This window comes from Chelon labrosus (assembly GCF_963514085.1).
Source record: "Chelon labrosus genome assembly, chromosome: 22".
Classification (NCBI taxonomy): Eukaryota; Metazoa; Chordata; class Actinopteri; order Mugiliformes; family Mugilidae; genus Chelon; species Chelon labrosus.
Window position 1 is genome coordinate 22,838,355 of NC_140355.1, and position 20,112 is coordinate 22,858,466.

At 44.7% G+C, this 20,112-nt stretch overlaps 1 protein-coding gene across 1 annotated transcript; it reads left to right on the top strand.

Moving 5' to 3' along the window:
- hapln1b (hyaluronan and proteoglycan link protein 1b) lies at positions 1-20,112 on the top strand. The gene is made up of 6 exons (XM_084571607.1): positions 1-509; positions 16,008-16,138; positions 17,539-17,702; positions 18,528-18,726; positions 19,096-19,398; positions 19,657-20,112. Exons 2-6 carry the CDS (start codon positions 16,033-16,035, stop codon positions 19,947-19,949), a joined length of 1,065 nt encoding a protein of 354 aa, XP_084427733.1. The 5' UTR covers positions 1-509; positions 16,008-16,032; the 3' UTR covers positions 19,950-20,112.

Genomic DNA, 20,112 nt, shown 5'->3' on the forward strand with positions numbered 1-20,112 from the left:
AAATGTTTAATTATTGGGGTAAAATCAGTTGTAACTGGAGCTGAGGAGGCAGAGTGAGCAGAAGAGAAGAATTCTGTAAATCATCTTGACATGTTGAGCAACAGGGGCCGGGTACCTCCTTTGTTGGAGACTGAACTGGGTGTGATGAATCTGGTCAAAGGTTTCAAAATAAACCAACAAGCCAGAGGCTGCAGATCCTCTCCGCGTCTCACACTCTCCTCTCTACGTTTCTTTCTTTCTTTACTTTTCCACCTGAGTGCGCACGGCTCTGGCCGCGACGCACGCTCCTGTCATCCCTGCGCGTAAAGACGGACGCACACGAGGAGGAGCGCGCGTTTTCCTGCCGCACACTGAGCTTGAGAGGAGTTGGTGCCCACGGAGGACACGGGACACACCCGCACCGCCCACCTCTCTCTTACCTTGACGCGCGTGATCGTTGAGCGCTTCAGTCCGGGTCTTGGCCGCTGGAGAGTTCAGACTTCCAACCGCGACGCAGCGCACTGAGAGAGGTAAAGAGTCTTTATTACGTTTTACTTTTTACCAGAGGAAGAAAAACATCTGTAAAGAATTCTCCTAAAGTAAATAGAATATTGATTTTAGTTCCCTTACAAAGAGTTCATTGATTTATTGGCACCACAAAGATAAACATGTTAAACCCAGAGTACTGACCAACACAGAGAAGGAAGGGGAGCTGAAACCTTTATGAGAACATTAACATTCATTTAAAAGAGTATATCAAATAAATTCACTACAATGTTTTTGCCAAATTGACGTCCATGTAGTGTTTCACACAGTTAATCACCGTTTCAGATTGTAATGGGATGTTTTCAGTATATTTCCAGGTTTGGTGCATATACCAGGACAGTCAGCTGATGTGTTTACATTAGGCATTTAGTTTTCGGAAGGGGGGGGCGGATCCAGGATCTGGGGCCCAACAAACAAAATGAATGTGATGAAGAATGTGACTGAATTGTTGCCATGGGTTGATATGATCCTGCTCTGGTGGTTTTATCTGAGTCACAGAACAGATGAACGTTTCAGATTGGTGCGTTTCCGCTGCAGGAACTGAACTCTGGAGGGAGTCAGGAAACACAGCAGAGAAACAAAGGTCTAAATTAAGTTCTGAGGAAGGTCGGTTGTGTTGGTAGATAGTGGTCGTAGCAACGGTTGCACTGTCTCTGAGATCTGTGACCATTGTTTTGGGTAGCGGGACAAATAGAGAGGTGCTAAAGAAAGTGAACACTTGTTTTCATTATCCGGTTTACGGTAAACTGCTGATCAGTGGTCTACAGCAGCTTGGAGGAATCTTAGCCCATTCCTCAGAACAGAACCACTTCAGTTCTGAGATGTTGGTGGGTTTCCTCACATCAACTGCTTGCTTCAGGTCCTTCCACAACATTTCTATTGGATTAAGGTCAGGACTTTGACTTGGCCGTTCCTAAACATTCATCTTGTTCTTCTTTAACCGTTCTTCTGTAGAACCACTTGTGTTCTTGGTTCTCGTTGTCTTGCTGCATGACCCAGTTTCTCTTCACATTCAGCTCATGGACAGATGTCCTGACATTTTCTTTTAGAGTTCACTGGTAGAATTCAGAATTCATTGGTCCATCAATGAGGACAAGCCGTCCTGGTCCAGATGCAAGTTCAAATTCTGAAATGTTTAAGCAGCACTGTGTTTGTACTTTGAAAAGGGCGAGTTTGGCTTTTTACACACCATTCCAGTCTTTATGCTAAGCTAGGCTAACCAGGCTGTTCCTTCATTCACATTTTGTACGGCAGCATTTTCTACTAACTGTGAATTTGTTCAGAATCATTTACGTGTTTAGATCTGACTGATTGGCTCATTTGTCCGTCACAAGTGGAATGCCTTCAACCGGAGAGTCTCTGTAAACTGAGGCTTCGTCTTCCCGTCGGCCGCCGACGCGGGCGATCATATTTGTGAAACTTGTCATAGTTGTGGTCGACCACGTTGTGCAGCAAGAGGCCAAGTGATTTAGAGCCGAGAGGAGTCGGGGCTGCGAGCGACTCCGAGCCCAACAACCCCTCTCTGTGTCACTGGCTTAGACTCGGCGGCTCCACCCTGACCCCCACCCATTACCCCTGCACCCACCCAACACACAACACACAGTCAGACCGAGGCCTGCAGCGGCCCGCGTCAACCCCCCAAATGAAAAGGGGGTGTTATTCTCTGCAGGGACTCGCACACAGACAGCGTCAGCCACAATTAGTGTGAATCAGCGGTGATCAGGAAACAACAGGTTAAATGAGTTGCTTTGCTTCATGAATGGTAGTTTCTGTGGCGTCGACTAACGTGTTTGCCGTCGACCGGCTGCAGCTTGAAAGGGAAAATGTTCCCCCCTAAATAGACGCTGTGTTTGTGCGTCTGCATGTACTCGCTGTTATTTGTGTAGCACCTTCACAAGGACTTTCTGAACTCCTCTCTGTTGAGCTGAAATATAAATGAAAGCAAAAACATTTGAGGCCAAGGCTGCAGGCGCCGGATAAACACAAACTCAATCAGCTGCTTTTGTTGGGTCAGCATTAGCCACAGCATTAGCCGCAGCATGCTAACATGAGTTTGAGAGAGAGAGACAGAGAGATGAGCTGTTGCTATGGAGACATGGAGAAAATGATGTGATCAGATCCATGAGTTTACATCAGAACATCTTTACTGATGAAGTGGAGCATCACACCTACTGGAGATAGAAGAGAGGAAGAAGGAGGAGGAGGAGGAGAAGGAGGAAGAGGGAAAGAAAAAGGCTGAGATTGAGACGTAGGAGGTGGAGGAAGATGAGGCGAAACTGTGGAAGAGCAGGAGGAGAAGAAGAAGAAGGTGGAGGGTAAATATATGAAAAAGAAGAACAGGAGGAGACGAAGAGGAGGAGGTGAAGAAGAAGAGAACGACAACAATGATCAAAAATGAGATGGACGAAAAACAACAAGGAGGAAAGGGAGAAGAAAAAGGTTGAGATTGAGGCTTATGAGGTGAAGGAGGAGGTAGAGACGGTGGAAGAGCAGGAGGAGAAGCAGAAGAAGAACAAGAGGGAGGAGCAGAAGAAGAAAGAGGAGGAGGTGGAGGAAGAAAACAAAAGAGGTTTGAGAGGATGAGGAAGAAGAGGAGGAATGTGAAGGAGAAGGAAGAAAAGGGAGAAGACGACCAAGATGTCTCTACATTGTCTCCAACGCCTCTGTCCACATGGATTCCATCTTGGTTGAACATTTTAAATAAATTAAAACTGACGAAGACTTGTAGTGACCTTTGACCTCTGACACAGAGACAGAGACAGACAGAGCAGGTATAAAGGGAAGACGTCGTCCTATCTGTGCAACCTTTAAATGTTTGTCCTCTGGGTCACGGCAGACGGTAAATTATTGTCTCCCAGTGGGACCTCGGGGTGAGGAGAGAGGTGGGAGGTAGGAGAAGGGTTAACGGCTGAGACTGTGAGCTCCTGGAGTCAGAGAGAGAAAGTAGAGAGAGCTTTTATATGAATGAATGAATGAATGAATGAATGAACTGGTCTCCATTAGTAAACAAATCATTTTAGCCGCCTTGTTTACATTCTTAGCAAAAAGTAAAGTAATAAGTAGGCTAGTTAGCTATAATTTAGTTAGGTAATGCTAACATAAAGCGATCTATTTAAGGGTATTAGTTATTTAAATGTTGGATGGATAAACAGCCTGCAACAGGTAGCAAGTTAAAATCTGGTTAGCTAACTTTATTAAATTGTTAGCCAACCATAATAGATAGATAGTTGAATAGATAGTAGTTAGGAAGAGCTACTATTAGCTATAATGCTAGAAAGAGCTGCTACTTGCTATAATGCTAGGAAGACAGGAAGAGCTAGTATTAGCCAGGAGGCTAGGGAGCTAGGAAGAGCTACTATTATCTGGGAGGCTAGTAAGATAGGAAGAGCTTCTATTAACCATGATGCTAGAAAGAGCTACTATTAGACCCCTCCGTGCGTGACCATTAACATCATTATCATCACCTGGCCTCTCAGCGCTCCCAGCCCAGCCCACTCAATACAATCTAGCACTTTCAATCAGCGCTGATGCCCTCTCGCGGAAAGTTGTTAGAACTACTCATCCTCCACACTCTTCCTCACCCTCCTCTTTGTGTGAGTCAGCAGTTGCCACTGATCTCACCAGCTCCCCCCGTAGGCCATCCTGTCGCAGTACACTCCCTATCTGTACCATCATATCCTCCAGCAGGCCTGTTCTGCCTTTATTTAGACGACCTTTTAACCATGGTCTACTCCGCTGTCCTCCACACAGAGGCTCTGGTCGCATGTTCAACTACAACTTTTCAACTCCTGACTCTATCCCATCCATCTGGTCCTGCTCACGAACTGCAACTTCCTCATTACGTCATCACAACAAACGACAAGTGCACCTATCAAATCTCCGCCCCCTTCCTCAGTCCTCACAACCTATCATGAAGCAACGTCACCTGAAACTGGCTCTGCTCAACACCCGCTCACTTAACAATAAAGGTCTCATTCTGAACGAATTCATAACTGACAATAACCTGGATTTCCTCTGCATCACTGAAACTTGGCACAAACCTCTGGACTACTTTTCTCTCAACCAGACCACACCGACCGGATACACCTACATGGACAAACCCCGATCTGAGGGGCGGGGAGGTGGTGTAGCAGCATTCTACAGGAAGGACATTAAAACATCCACCATCTCCATCCCTGCTGCTCGCTCCTTTGAACACCTCACATTCAAACTCTCTGGTCCCACTCCTCTGGTCACTGCCATCATCTACCGCCCTCCCAAACCAAACCCCTCCTTCCTCTCTGACTTTTCTGACTTCCTCACCCAGTTATCGGCCATCTCACCTTCCGTTCTTCTTCTGGGGGACTTCAACATCCACATTGACACTGACTGCAAATCTGCCACTGAATTCCTGGAACTGCTACACTGCTTCGACTTCACTCAACACGTCAACTTTGCCACCCACAGCCGTGGTCACATCCTGGACCTGGTCTGCTCCACTGGTCTCACCTTACATCACCTCTCCAGCGTCAACCTCAACATCTCTGACCACTTGGCAATTATCATGGACATCAACATCCCCATTCCCACCGCTAAGGACAAACGGACAATATCTTTCAGAAACCTCAAATCCATCTCCCCTTCAGCCCTTTCTGCCTCTCTTGCTAGTAAAATATCTGCTTCCCCCCCTCCGTTAACTGACAATCCCTCTGACCTCACCAAATTCTACAACGTAACACTCTCCTCCTGTCTCAACCAGCTAGCCCCCATCAAAACTAAAACTGTCTCCTTCACCCACTCTGCCCCCTGGTACACTCCTGAACTACACAAAATGAAATCACAAAAACGACAGCTTGAAAGACTTCACAAGAAAACCGGTTTAACTGTCCATCTACAAGCCTATACAGATTACCTTCAGCAGTACAAGGATGCTCTCAGTACTGCCCGATCCACCTACTACTCTCACCTCATTCACTCTGGCTCCACCAACCCCAAGGCTCTGTTTTCTACAGTAAATAAACTCCTCAAGCCCAGCGACAATACCTCCAACTCATTCACCACTGACAAATGCAACTCCTTTCTCTCATTCTTCCAAACAAAAATCGACACCATTTACAACAACTTGTCCTCCTCTCCTGCCCCCACGGCCTGCACTCCCACTCCCTCACCTGCTCCTCCCCTCCTCACCTCTCAGCCTCTGTCTCAGTTCTCCCCCGTGTCACCAGGGGAGCTGCCCAAAATTATGATAGGCATGAAAACCTCTACATGTGTTCTGGATCCCATCCCATCTCACCTCATTAAGGACTCTTTACCAGCCATCTCCACACTCATCACAGAAATCATCAACTCCTCCCTCAGGTCTGGCTCAGTCCCCCGTTCACTCAAACTGGCTGCTATCACCCCCATCCTCAAAAAACCTGGACTCAACCCTGACATCTTGTCGAACTTCCGGCCCATCTCCAATCTCCCCTTTCTGTCCAAAATACTGGAGCGTATTGTCGCCACACAACTCAAAGCCCACCTCTGCTCAAATGACCTGTTCGAACCATTTCAATCCGGTTTCCGTTCCCAACACAGCACCGAAACAGCCCTCCTGAAAGTCACCAATGACATCCTCCTCTCCGCAGACTCCGGCCAGCTCACCATCCTCATCCTCCTGGACCTCACTGCAGCTTTCGACACCATAAATCACACCATTCTCCTCTCCCGCCTTGAGTCCTCCCTCGGCATCACTGGCACTGCACTCTCCTGGCTCAAATCATACCTCTCAGACCGACAACAATTCATCCACATCAACAACTGCACCTCCTCCACTGTTCCTCTGTCCCAAGGTGTCCCCCAGGGATCGGTGCTTGGTCCTCTCCTCTTCATACTTTACCTGCTCCCCCTTGGCAACATCATTCGCCACCACGGTCTCCATTTCCACTGTTATGCTGATGACGTCCAGCTTTATATCTCCACCAACTCCATCACTCCCGCCACTCTTTCCACTCTCTCCAATTGCCTCGCTGACATCAAATCCTGGATGCAGATCAACTTCCTCAAACTAAATTGTGACAAATCAGACCTAATCATTATCGGCCCCAAATCCCTCAACAACACCACAGACAGTTTCCGCCTCACCATCGACAACTCCACCTTGTCTCCATCCCCCAACAGCCGCAACCTCGGAGTCATCTTTGACAGTAACCTCTCCTTTGATCATCACATCAATCAAATCACCAGAACTGCCTTCTTCCACCTCAAGAACATTGCCCGACTCCGTCCATCACTCTCCTTCTCTGCTGCTGAAACCCTCATTCACGCCTTCATCACTTCCAGAATTGACTACTGCAACAGCATCCTCTATGGCACACCATCCAAAACTTTAAATAAACTTCAGTACATCCAAAATTCTGCTGCACGTCTGCTCACCCACACCCGCTCCCGTGATCACATCACTCCTGTCCTCCAGAAACTCCACTGGCTCCCAGTTCCACAGCGTATTCAGTTCAAAATCCTCCTCCTCACACACAAAGCCCTCCATAACCAGGCCCCTTCCTATCTCACTGACCTGCTCCATCGCCACAATCCATCCCGCAGCCTCCGTTCATGTGACGCAAACCTCCTTACTCCACCACTCAAGACCAAGCATCGAACCTGGGGCGACAGAGCCTTCTCTGCAGCTGCCCCCTCCCTCTGGAACTCTCTCCCCAAACACATCCGCGACTGTACCGACCTTCCTACCTTCAAATCTCTGACAAAAACACACCTTTTTAAAATTGCTTTTAATGTTTAGCTCAGTTTATTGTGTTTTTAATGTTATATTTCACATTGTTTTGCTAATTTGATGTCCTTTTTATGTAAAGTGTCTTTGAGTATCTTGAAAAGCGCTTTTAAATAAAATGTATTATTATTATTATTATTAGCTATAATGCTAGAAAGAGCTGCTACTTGCTATGAGGCTAGGAAGAGCTACTATTAGCTGTGATGCTAGAAAGAGCTACTATTAGCTAGGATGCTATGAAGAGCTACAAAGCGTCGTACAGTGCTGTCCTCTCCTGAATCAGCTGATCAGTTGTTCTACACTTTATTTATTCTAGATTTGAACATTAAGATAAAATAAAAATGAGCCGTGGACAGAAGGCCGACTGGTGTCAGCTGCAAACAAATGTTAAAATTACAGAGAAATGATGCGTCATCCTTAAAATAGAACGTCCTGACAGTAAAGAGCGTGACCAGGTATTTCCTCCCGTCAGCTGTGGGACAACCTGCGGACCTCGCCAACACTTGTTAGGAGCTTGTATATATTCAGTGCATGGGTGGAGTACAAAACCATGGGTGGGGTATTTAGTGTAAACACAACCTGGGGTATTCATAAATATCTCAGTCAGTTTCCTCACTTCACCACACATATATTTTCCTTGGCGGTTGACGTGTTGGGTTCAAACCGGTCCACCGGCGCTGCCACAAAGAGTCCTCAGTCCGGAGCACAGTGGGGCAGTGATGGACGGTTTTGGTGGCCGGTGAGTGGCGACCAGGTTTAGAGGCCAACATGTCCAATCAGGACGCTCTGTGTGGACTACCAAGGAACATGTAGGATGCAGTTTTCTGCAGCAACTTCCTGTGAACTGACTGCTCTATTCAGCTGTTTCAATCAGCCTCATGTGGGACCTCTTAACGAATCGGTCGCAAAAATACAGTTCTTACAGAAAACTAGAAACCAGACTCACATGAATGAAAGTCTCAGTGGAGTAGCCTAGCGGAACATTTAGCATCAGTGTGGTTATTACCATCACAGTTCATACATTACAATATTAACCATTAACAGACGACCAAACTATTTACGCTAAATAAATAGCTTTACCTACGGAAACATTTAATACTTCAGCTATTTATACTTTTAGCTACTTAAACTATTTATCCATTATTTTAGCAGTTAACAGCCTCCCAGCTAAGTAACTCTTCCTAGCCTCCAAGCTAATAGTAGCTCTCCCTACCTTCCCAGCCTCCCAGCTAATCATAGGTCTTCCTAGCCTCCCAGCTAAGTAGCTCTTCCTAGCTTTCTAGCTTCCCAGCATACTGTACCTCTTTCTAGCTTCCTAGCATCCCCGCTAATAGTGGTCTTCCTAGTTTTCTAGCCTCCTTTTCGCAGATAGCTCTTTATAGACTTCTGAGTCATTAGAAAAAAGGTGTTGATTATTTGGATAGAGTCACACCGGGGGTGAACTCTTATCCGTTTATCAGGAGTGTCACTGTCTGCTGAGTGATCTGAAATGTTGTCCAGAGCTCTTATACGTTTGTCGGCCTGCGGTTAAGATAGCAGCAGGACATTAAAAGCCACCATCGACACCACAAAGCTGTCTACCTGACCTCGACAACTTTGTTATCACGTCTTTGTGTCGTCTGTTAGGTTTTTGTGGTCAGGTTTGTGTCAAACTGACATCAAACCGACATCAAAGATCTACCAGCAACCGAACGTTTGTGAAGGTTCTCAGTCGTCCAGGTCAGGATATCTCCAAAAGACAAAGCTGAATCAAGGGAGGCCGTACTTATAGCTTTCCTGAACCAAAGACATTATCTGGATTAGTGGTGAAACATCTTGAAGAAACTCTACAAGTCTAGTGTCCTCATTTCAGCTTGTTTTTCTTTTTGGATATACCAGCAACAAAGGACAATTGTGATGTTGCTAGACTACAGCCAACGACCAGCTGGTTCACACGTTCTACACCTGAGAGGATTTATACCACCAGGTGGCAGTAGTCTGGATTCATCATAAAGCTAAGAAGCTAGGAAGACCTTTGAAGCGTCATAAATCATGAATATATTATCTATATATCTGAAGGAAGGTCCTGCTGGAGGACTGATGTGTTTATAGTATAATCTTGAAGGGCTGTACTCTTTACTTAACATGTTACGTCACTAGACTTTAGGGGCCAGTACTGTATGTTTGACCCTACCATATGTACCTGACATTTAATGTTATTAATACATAACTTAGTAAATACAATAAGTGGTACATTGGTTGAGGCCTAACCTCTCTGACACATAACTGAGACAGAAACACAATACACCATCTGACGTCATGTATTCTGCCTCTTTTTCTTTTTTAAACACATAAATCGGCCTTTTGACATGCTTATAATGGAAGCCATACGTTTGTCTCACCGGCTGCTGGGTCTCAAGAGCTTTTAACGTCACACCGGAGGCCCTCGAAGGTTTTTAGAGTCCAGCTAAACCGATGCATCACCTAATTAAGATATCTAACGAATTAATCACCACAACACCAGTAGAGTTGCGTAATTGGACCAGTATTTTGGTTCATGACAAAATACTCAATAGCTAAAGATCTAAACTTAAATGATGAACATTATACCTGCTAAACATGTTAGCATACCGACATTAGCATCTAGCTAAAGGCCCTAATCCAGCTAAACCAATGCATCACCTTCATGTTCTTTTGTAACTGAATCAATATTTTGGTTTACGACCAAATAATGAACCTAAAGAGCTAAAGGTCTAAATTTAAATGATGAACAGTATAGCTACTCAACGTGTTAACGTACCGACATTAGCATCTAGCTGAAAGTACATCCTCACAGAACACTACGTCTGTTTATCTGCGTGGATTTGAATGGACCTGAGTGCTTACAGCTTGATGACTTTCTACTTCCAACACTAGAGACTCTGACATGTTTTACACGTTTACCGATCCCGTACCTTGATTTATGACCTCAACGTTCAAGCAGCACTAAACCGTAGACGCTTAGTGTTTTCTGTTATCTGATCACATTGAGCTTGAGCGAATTCCTTCCTCTTACAGACAAAAAAAGGAAAGAAAACAAACACACCCACCTTTCTCTCCTCGCCATCACACTTTAAGGCTTTTGCTGTTTCACACCTCGTTTAGTCCTCCCTCTGAAGGAGGGTTTGCGAGGGTCAAGTCACCCCGTTTTTTTGCGACTTGCATCATAAATTTAAACCACCTCAAATCTGGAACGTCTCAGGTTTCTGGGACGTAAAGACTAAGAGGTCTCAAGGGAAACATGAGTTTGATCCTCCTATGGTTGTGAAGTAATACCTGGTGGTCAAACAATAGTCGTACATCTTATGAAATGTGATCAGAACATCAAAACACTCCTTCAGTTACAGAAATCAGATCTGAAAAGGACAATAAATTAGTTTTAGCAACGGATTTAGCTTCTGTTTTCGAGGAGGTGCACAGAGTCTCCAGGTCCAGATTGTTTTAAATGTTGATGGGTTCATGGATCCTGGATGGTTCTGGTTAATACTAACAGACCATCACAGCAGATGGAACATGTGACACATTCTCCAGGAGAATAATGAGTCGTACCAGGAAGAACGTTAAAGATGATTTCCAGGAATCGTGACAGATTTCAACAGACATAGTAGATGAAAGAGGTGCAGCTGTGTGAGGTTGGGCAAGAAATCCAGCAGACCTCTAATGCTAAGCTAACAAATGAAGTGGGTCCAGTGGTAGATGGAGGGAGATTAATGTTCAATGACAGTAGGAGACCTCACTACTCTGAGAGTAGAAACTTTAAATCACAGCAGTGGCAATGTGTTTTCAGTGACACTGAGGGGCCCCACCTGACACAAAAAACTACGGCAGCAGCAATATTCTGTAGGAGTCTTCCTACAGGGCCCCTACTTGACATAGAAAATGTTAAACTACAACAGAGGCAATGTGTTTTCAACAAGAGTAGAAAACCTGATAAGGGGCCCCCATCAGACAAATTTTAAACTACAGCAGTGGCAATGGGCTAAATTTTCAATGACTGTAGGAGACCTCCCTAAGTGGCCCCGATCTGATAGGCTTTAAGCTACAGTAGTGGCAATGTGCTACACATCCAATGACAGCAGGAGACCTCCTTGAGGGCCCCCCACATGACAAACTGTAAATTACAGCATAGGCAATATCCCAAGTTTTAAGTTTAACAGTAAGGGACCTCTCTAAAGTGCCTCAGCTTGAGGTTAAACTACAGTAGTGGCAATGTGCTTAGAGTTTATATAAAATATAATGATGTAAACTATCAAACATGGGATTACGCATTGTTTATCCTCGTTCATTCTGCTGCTGATGGTCCAAATATTCATATGTTGAAGGCTGAAGGCCAAGTAACGGGTAAATATAGCACTAGCATTAGCATAATATTGAAGATGGCTGAAGGTCATGAGGCTTTGTTTAGCGCCTACAGTTAGTATATTCATCTGCTAACTTTTGCTAATTAGTAGAAAAAACAAAGTGCAGCCGAGGCCAAAGGGAATCAGTTTTGCATGTATTTCACAACCCTCCACCCGCCTTCAACTCCCATGATGCAACAGCGTCTTTGCAGCCTTATCCAGAGCTTAATGTTTTATATGAGCTCTTAACTCCAGAGGGTAAATGCGCCATTAGAGAAGAGGTTAAATGTCACATAAGCACCTCAGAACCTGAATAAAAGTCCATGACCAAACAAGGAATGGAAACTTTAAGTGAGTAGGCTCCAGGCACATTTTGTTATAGTTTAACTGAAGAGATTTAGTCTTGTAATGTTTTCAAGTTTGCCAAAATCCTTTAGATGCAGACCTGTAAACGCTGTACGATCATTTATCTGACCTCAGTGTCACTGTAACTGTAGACGCTAAACAAGGATTTATTAAGCAGCTCTGAAAGAGTCTGAAGTGGCAGGAACTCCACGAAGGCAACATCTGCTGGTGCTGTTTGTTTTACCTCAGAGGGTTTGTTCAGAAAACGCATTCGGACGTTTTCAGTCCCAAAGTGACGATGATATCTGAGGGTTCTGCCAAAATCGTTGGACATTTAAACCAGTTAAACTGGTGTAAGACTGTTTATTAGACGTTTTTAAAGCACAAGAAATGAAGAAATCTTAGAAGAATATTCAGTAAATATGTTTTAAAAACCGTGGCACACTATGTTTGTGGCTTTAAGGCTCTTAATTCAGCTCAAACAGAAAGAGAATGAAATAAAAAAGGAAAACTGAAACAGAAGAATCCACATTAATCCCTACTAAAGTGATGTTTTTATTAGAGAAATCTATTTAAAAATCAGACACTCTTGGCTTTATAAATAAAAACCTTCTTCTCCTTTAAGCTTGATGTTAATTTTTCTTAATTATTTGCGTCAGAATTTTGACTTTTCATCCCATGAGCCTGAATAGTTGCATCACAATAATCTGATTTCATAACATCTTTTATTGACCACAGTGGACTTCCACAGCGTTGAGCAACTGTAAATCAATAAAGAACAGTGCGTCTGCTTAGCATCGCTCCGCTAACTGACGTGTCTGATAATTATCACGTTACAACAATCACACACACGTCCTTCCAAAACAAATCCATCCCACCGCGGTATTGACTACATGTGTTTGCTTTGGCCTCTTCACAGGTCCAATCACTCACTGGGCGTTCTGCTCAGAGTCATAACATATCAGGGAGTTGGGAGGAGTCGTAGTTTTCTCTCCGGGACAATAGATTTAGAGAAAAGACTTCAGCTCACACTGCAAACAACTCTCTGTCCTGACCCGTGGCTACGAGTTTATTGTGTAACCTTTAAAAAAGCCTTCAGGGTATCGGCTGCATCCACCACATCTGCTCTAATCTGCTTTTTATACCTCGTACAGTCACTGGCCACTTCATTAGGTACACTAGTGAAAACATTCTCAGCTATAAATCTAATCTTTGTGAAAGTTCTGGTGTTCAGTTTTAGGTTTTTATTTTTGAGGCTGTTGTCGTGACTTGAGGAGATGATACGTATTTTAGAACAAGCTGTAAAATCAGAGCAAAGAAAAAGGTCTTTTATATTAGAATGCATTTTCACTAGTGTACCTAATGAATTGGCCGGTGAGTGTAGATGGTAAAGCCGGAACATAGCGTCGTCAACCATCAACCGTCAACCGTCAACCGTCAACTGTCAACCGTCAACTTGCAGCTTGAGGACAAAGAGGTGATGAACACACTGACACACACCTGGCCTGTAAAGCCTCGGCCTTGTTTACCCTCCACACAGATGGACGCTGAGGAATGCTGCCGTCACCATGACGACCTGCTGAGAGTCAGACACAGATCACACACACTGGTGATGTGTCCGCCATGTGTCGTCTGTGTTTTCAGCGACATTAAGGGCCCCCACCTGACACGAAAAACTTTAAACTAAGGCAGCAGCAATATTTCAAGCTTTCAATGACAGTAGGAGACCTCCCTACGGGGCCCCTACTTGACATAGAAAATGCTAAACTACAGCAGTGGCAATGTGTTTTCAGCAAGAGTAGGAAACCTCCCTAAGGGTGCACCACCTGACAAATTTTGAACTACAGCAGTGGCAATGGGTTTATTTACAATGACTGTAGGAGACCTCTTTGAGGGCCCCCCACTTGACAACCATTAAACTACAGCAGTGGCAATATTCCAAGTTTTAATTTTAACAGTAAGGGACCTCCTAAAGGGCCCCTTCTTGACGTAACAAAAGTTAACTATAGCAGCAGCAATGTGCTAAGTGATCAGTGATATAAGGAGCCCTCTCTAAGTGCCCCCACCTTACCAGATACATTTTCAAATTCAGCAGTGGTAATATGATGAATTTTCAATAACAGTAGGGGACCTCCCTAAGGGGCACCTATGTGACAAATCTTAAACTACAGCAGTGGCAATGTGCTTATTTTCTATGGCTGTAGGATACCTCCCTAAGGGGCCCCCACCTGCTATAAAAATAGTATATAATTATCTAAATGCTGATAGTTTAGTCTTAACGCTGGGGGAGACACATTCCTTAACCACCACATCATCTCATTTGTTAGCGTGTTAGCATTAGCTACCTCAGCTAGCAGAGCAGAGTGTCCTGTAGTTAACATCTGCTAATGAAACCAATGAAGCATTAAACCTCCTTCCCCTGCATCACTGTTGCTGCAGCAGAGTTCCTCTCCTCCTCCTCCTCCTCCTCCTCCTCCTCCCCCCAGCCTCCTTCCTTCTGTATCTCATCGTCTTCATCTCATTTCACACATCACCTGCTTCTCCTCCTCGTGTCGTGCAGAGAACGGTCTGACTCTGAAGTTTTTACCCTTCTCAAAAAGGACAAAACGCATAATCTACCACCCCACCACCCACCCGCCCCCCCAAGTCATCCTGTTCCCTGTAATGACTGTTTTCAGGCAGGGAGGGGGGTAAGAAGTGATGTGTATGTGTGTGCTGCAGTTATTCTGCTGACTGCAGGAGCTGCACCTGGCAGAGGGGCCCCGAGCATCAGCACATTTAGGCTGGAGTGAATGAAGATAAGTGGGGGTGAAGGGTGGGGTGGAGGTGGATCAATCAGAAAGACTACCACTCCTAAACACACACACACATACACATACACACACACATACACACAAGTCAAATAGGATATGGAAGCCCACATGTGCCAGTATTAAATATGAAATATAAAGGAGGAGAGAAGCAGGAATGTGGCAACGACAGACTGTGGAATGAAATTTAGAAAGTTGAAATGAGAGGGAAAAAATCAACTCTGCACACACAAAGTGGACGGGACCAAGTTTAACTAATTTTTACCAACGGGAGCGTCCGGTCCAGTTGATTGACACGTGACTGGAACACAGAGATCCACTGCCTCCGGAACAGCAGCAAAAGCAGCAAAAAATAAAAAACTCCAACAGTGGTGTAGTGGAGTATTCAGCAGCTAAAGGGCTAACGGGATATTAGCTCACTAGCTGGTGGAGGCCAAACACGGATCTAACAGAGAGACGCTAAATGAATGGAAAAAGTTGCACTATATTATATTGATATATAAAACGATAAATGCTATACGCTAGCTCGGTCCATATGCTAGCTATATTATTATTAGAATTTGTAAATGTAAAAAAAAATCCAAATTATAATATTGGCATCCTCGAGCTTCCGTAGCATCCTGTAACGTGGAGGCAAGTGTGTAGAGGATGGGCTGCAGTTTGTGAGAGTCTGTCTTTGTGAGGACCAGTTGGGACTTTTAGAGCCTGAGGACATTTTAGTCTCGTCTTTACTTCAGGACAGAGCTGCTGCTGCTGCTGCTGGACGGTCCAGGCTCAGATCAAGGCTCAGATAAGGGGGTCTGCATTATGTCAAGGACTGTCCTCACAAAGGTTGTTTTGTTGTGTGCGGGGGGGTGACGCTGCAGTGTGGCAGTCTCCGTCAGAAGTTGTGGACTGTGGATGTCCTCGGGACGTGCTGCTGGAAGACACGGTCTTCCCTTGCACAGTATGTACAGCTGGATTCATTCAGAGTGCGTCGGCGTGTCGTCCTCTGCAGCTTCAAGACCGTTTCTGTCCCCGTCTTTGGACGAGCTTTGGGATTTCTAACGGGTTGGTCTGAAGCTCAGTCACAGTCAGAATCAGTCAGAGTGTCCTGAGCTCATCACAGAGCTCTGAGCGCTAGAAGCAGCACTGCAGATGCTTCCATACGAGCTGAATACACGTCCTGCAGATGTCTAGAGGGAAACTTCTTCCTTTACCCCCCCTCCCTGTGTGTCTCTGCAGTGATCGGACACCCAGTCTGGTGAAGATGATTCCTGTTCTGATCTGGGCTCTGATCTCACTGAGCGTGGCAGAGACCGACCTGGACGTCCTGTATCCTGAACTGGAGCACTCCAGGACCATCTATGTCACAGGTGAGTTTTTCTGTGTCTTGTTTTTTGACACTCGTTCTGCAGCGTCGCTCGTTTCCTCTTCATCAGCTCTTTGATTCAGCAGCTCTGTGGCTGATAGAGGCTGCTGCTGCTGGAGGTAGAGTTACCTTATTAGACTCACAGATGAAAACTTTGTCAAAACAACGGGAGAAAAAAAACGCTGAGCTCAGCAGAGACTGTTTGTCATTTTATTTATGGAATAAACAACAGCTGTTTTTATTTAGAGAGATAAAGTTTGACAATGGACAATGACCTGGAAGAAGACGAGAGGACATGTTTGAGTTCTCTGGTATGAGATTTATTTCCAGTCAACTAATTATTTAGATTTATCCTGGAGTCTGTTTTTTATCCAGACGGACATAAAACTTTTATATTAAGCATTATATTAACAGATATAATATTGATCCTAAAAATGAAGAATAACTATTAATTAACCAATAAATAACAAACTGAAACTAAAGTAATGAACCGACAACCGTCTGGTTAAAAACAAATCATAATAAAACCATAAAAACCATCAAACATTATAACTTACAATTATTATCTTCCAACACTTTATGAACCAAATACAACTAATAAGAACTAATAAATAAAAAAGAACTGAAACACACCAAGAATTAAAACTAAACCAACTAAATAAATGTAAAAATCTAAGAAAACTAAACAATCAGTACATGAGCTAACCAGTAACTAATGAAGAAAAATATTAATAAAATTATATAACTATGAACACAGTAAAAAAGTATTTATTTCATGTTTAAAATCTGCACTAACTACGAAATAAATATAAAAATCTAACAAGTAAAGCACTAATATATGGGCTAACCTGTCACTAAAGAACAAAAACACAGTAAATAAAAACATAAAATAACTATTAACACAATAAAAAACAAGTAATGACAAAGAAATATATGAAATTAATTGAAAACATTTAACGCAACTAATTTAAGAAAAAAAATAGAAAAAATGACCAAATGTCAAACTAAAACTATCAAATATCTACTTAGTCACTAAAGAAGTTGTTTTAATGGTTGTAAACGTTGATAGAAAAGAGTCTGAAGGACAAACTGAGTCGTGTTTCCTGTTGAGCTTTCAGACCGTCAGCGATGTGATGAAGCTGAAGAAGCAGTTCAAAGAAATGCAAACCATCCATGTAACGGCCCCTCGGCCCCTCGGCCCCTCGGCCCCCTCGGTACGGGACATGGGATCAATGAGCCAGTTTAACTGACAAACAACATGTCCATGCTGTGGTGGTGGAGACAGTCCCAGCTCACAAGTCTCAGACTAGACCAGGGGCGTCAAACGTACGACCAGAACCAGCCCACCACAGGGTCTAAACCTAACCCGGGTTCTTGGGTTTTAATGACGTTGCTGTTTTGCAGAAAACGGTCCGAGACTGTCGGTGGCGGCAGAGCAAACCAAGGTGGTGTCGAGGCGAGGGGGCAACGCGACTCTACCATGCAAGATCCAAAGGGACCAATCACTGACGCCCAACCGCAAGATGAGGATCAAATGGACCAAGCTGACGTCAGACTACCTGAAAGAGGTTCAACCTTTATCTTTATTATAATCTGTGTCACTACTAGCAGTTGTACAGACTAGTCGACTAGATCATGTGACAATAACAACATGGACGCCTCCTAGAAGACAGGTGAGGAGCCCAGCGGAGGAACAGCAGTCAGTTAACAACTTCACCAAACGTCCTGTGGTGACAGAGAGAAGGAGGCTGCACATCAACTATCTGATAAAGTTATTAGACCTTTAGCTGCTACACTATCCCATCTAACAACACGCTGTTGAGTACTATTAAATGCTACTGATGGTGCTGAGGTGCTGCCTGTTTTTATACATTCTATACATATCTGCAGCTCACAGTCTGTAGCACATGTATTCAGGTCAGCAATATAGATTTCATTACTTTCTACTGTGTTTTTGTCAGTGACGTAGTCAGAGACTTGACTTTCATCACATAACAGTCGACTTTAAAACTGGTCACTAGTGGGTTTTCGTGCTCCACTGGATTTCTGAATGATTTCTGAATCCTTAAAGCTCATCAGACTGATCATATTCCTGGATGTACATGCTCCTCTGTCTAGTTATGGGACGTTAAGGATTTCACTTTACGCTGATGACACCCTTTTGTATTATTGTGAGCTTCACACAACAAGCAGTCCATGTTTTGGTGATTTAAATGCTGGTAAACTTAAAATACTGGTGTATTTCTCTCTGGGCCTCAGCCAGCATCTAGTCCAGGCCTCCATCCTGGTCTACCAACCAGTATCCCAAACTATTTAACACTAGGTAATTAGTTTAATCTGTTGTAAAATGCGCTGGACTATTTCAAAATGAATTTACAATTTTTTTGCTTTAGGTGGATGTGTTTGTTGCCATGGACTACCACAAAAGGAGTTACGGCAGTTTCCACGGACGTGTTTACCTACAAGGATCCTCTCCCATGGACGCCTCCCTGGTCATCACAGAAATCACCCTTGAGGATTATGGGAGATATAAATGCGAAGTGATTGATGGGCTGGAGGATGGAACCGTGGTGGTGTCCCTTGACCTTGAAGGTATAATATTTGGGTGAACCGACTCCTTAAAATGGAGAAGGAATGAGGCATAAACACAAAAGAAAGTCTATAAAATGTCATTTCAGGGTGACGGGCTGCAGTTGGACTAAATTTAGCTCCCGGAGCAGAGACTGCTTGGGGGAATGTCAGGAGGAGAGTGTGCATCAGCTTCATTATGTTTGAGAAAAGCCAGAGACACCAGCCAGAAACGCTGGCACCGTTCTGACAAGCTTACACAGCGAGGCACACTTTCAGTCATTAGGTCAAATAAAGGGATCAAACTCAAAGCCCAGAGGAGGGACGGTCGTTTAGTCTTCTAACTCCTGCTCATATATCTCATCTGTCTTTCCTCTTTTTCTCTCCGTGCAGGCGTCGTCTACCCCTACTTCCCCCGTCTGGGACGCTACAACCTCAATTTCTACGATGCAGAGCGGGCGTGCCGCGACCAGGACGCCATCGTGGCGTCATTTGAGCAGTTGTACGACGCATGGCGAGGAGGGATGGACTGGTGCAACGCCGGCTGGCTGGACGACGGCTCGGTCCAGTATCCCATCACCACGCCCAGGGAACCCTGCGGCGGCAAGAACACGGTGCCGGGCATTCGAAACTACGGCCTGAGAGACAAGGACAAGAACCACTACGACGTGTTCTGCTTCACCTCCCACTACAAAGGTAAACGGTTCTACCTGTGGGTGTTACCTTTGAGATACCATGAGATGTTTTCATTGATTTGACTTTTTAAGAGAACGTAGCAAAGTCAAATCTAGATTGGACGCCAACAAGGCTCACCTAGGGGACCTAAGTGTTAGGAGAAATATGGTTGGACTGGAGCTCAGAGGGTAGAGCTGCTGCACCTTTGCGTCAAAATGAGGCAATTTTATTTCAGGCATCAAAATCTGATGCATCCCAACATCTTCTTTGTCTTCCCAGGTCGGTTCTACTACCTGATCCACCGCTCCAAGTTGACCTACGACGAGGCGGTCAGGGCGTGCCAAAAAGACGGAGCCCAGATCGCCAAGGTCGGCCAGATGTACGCCGCCTGGAAGCTCCTGGGCTACGACCGCTGCGACGCCGGCTGGTTGGCGGACGGCAGCGTCCGTTACCCCATCTCCCGCCCCCGGCGACGCTGCAGCCCCACGGAGGCCGCCGTCCGGTTCAGCGGCTTCCCCGACAGGAAGCACAAGCTGTACGGCGTGTACTGCTTCAAGGGCAGCGACAACTGAGATGCAAACACACAAACATGAAGCGTACACACCGACACACACTAAAAGACACGGGGGTATGAAGACACACAATCAAACTGTGACGCTTTATTTGATGGGAAACCTTAATGTTGAGAGATAGTTTACACATATTTAAGGTTCATATTATTTAATCAATGCCTTT

Bases quoted from the DNA above. Each gene is read 5' to 3' on its own strand.
- hapln1b (XM_084571607.1), top strand. From the start codon at position 16,033: ATGATTCCTGTTCTGATCTGGGCTCTGATCTCACTGAGCGTGGCAGAG. The intron at 17,703-18,527 runs GTTCAACCTTTA...TTTTTGCTTTAG, and splicing joins CGTCAGACTACCTGAAAGAG to GTGGATGTGTTTGTTGCCAT. The intron at 19,399-19,656 runs GTAAACGGTTCT...TTGTCTTCCCAG, and splicing joins CTTCACCTCCCACTACAAAG to GTCGGTTCTACTACCTGATC.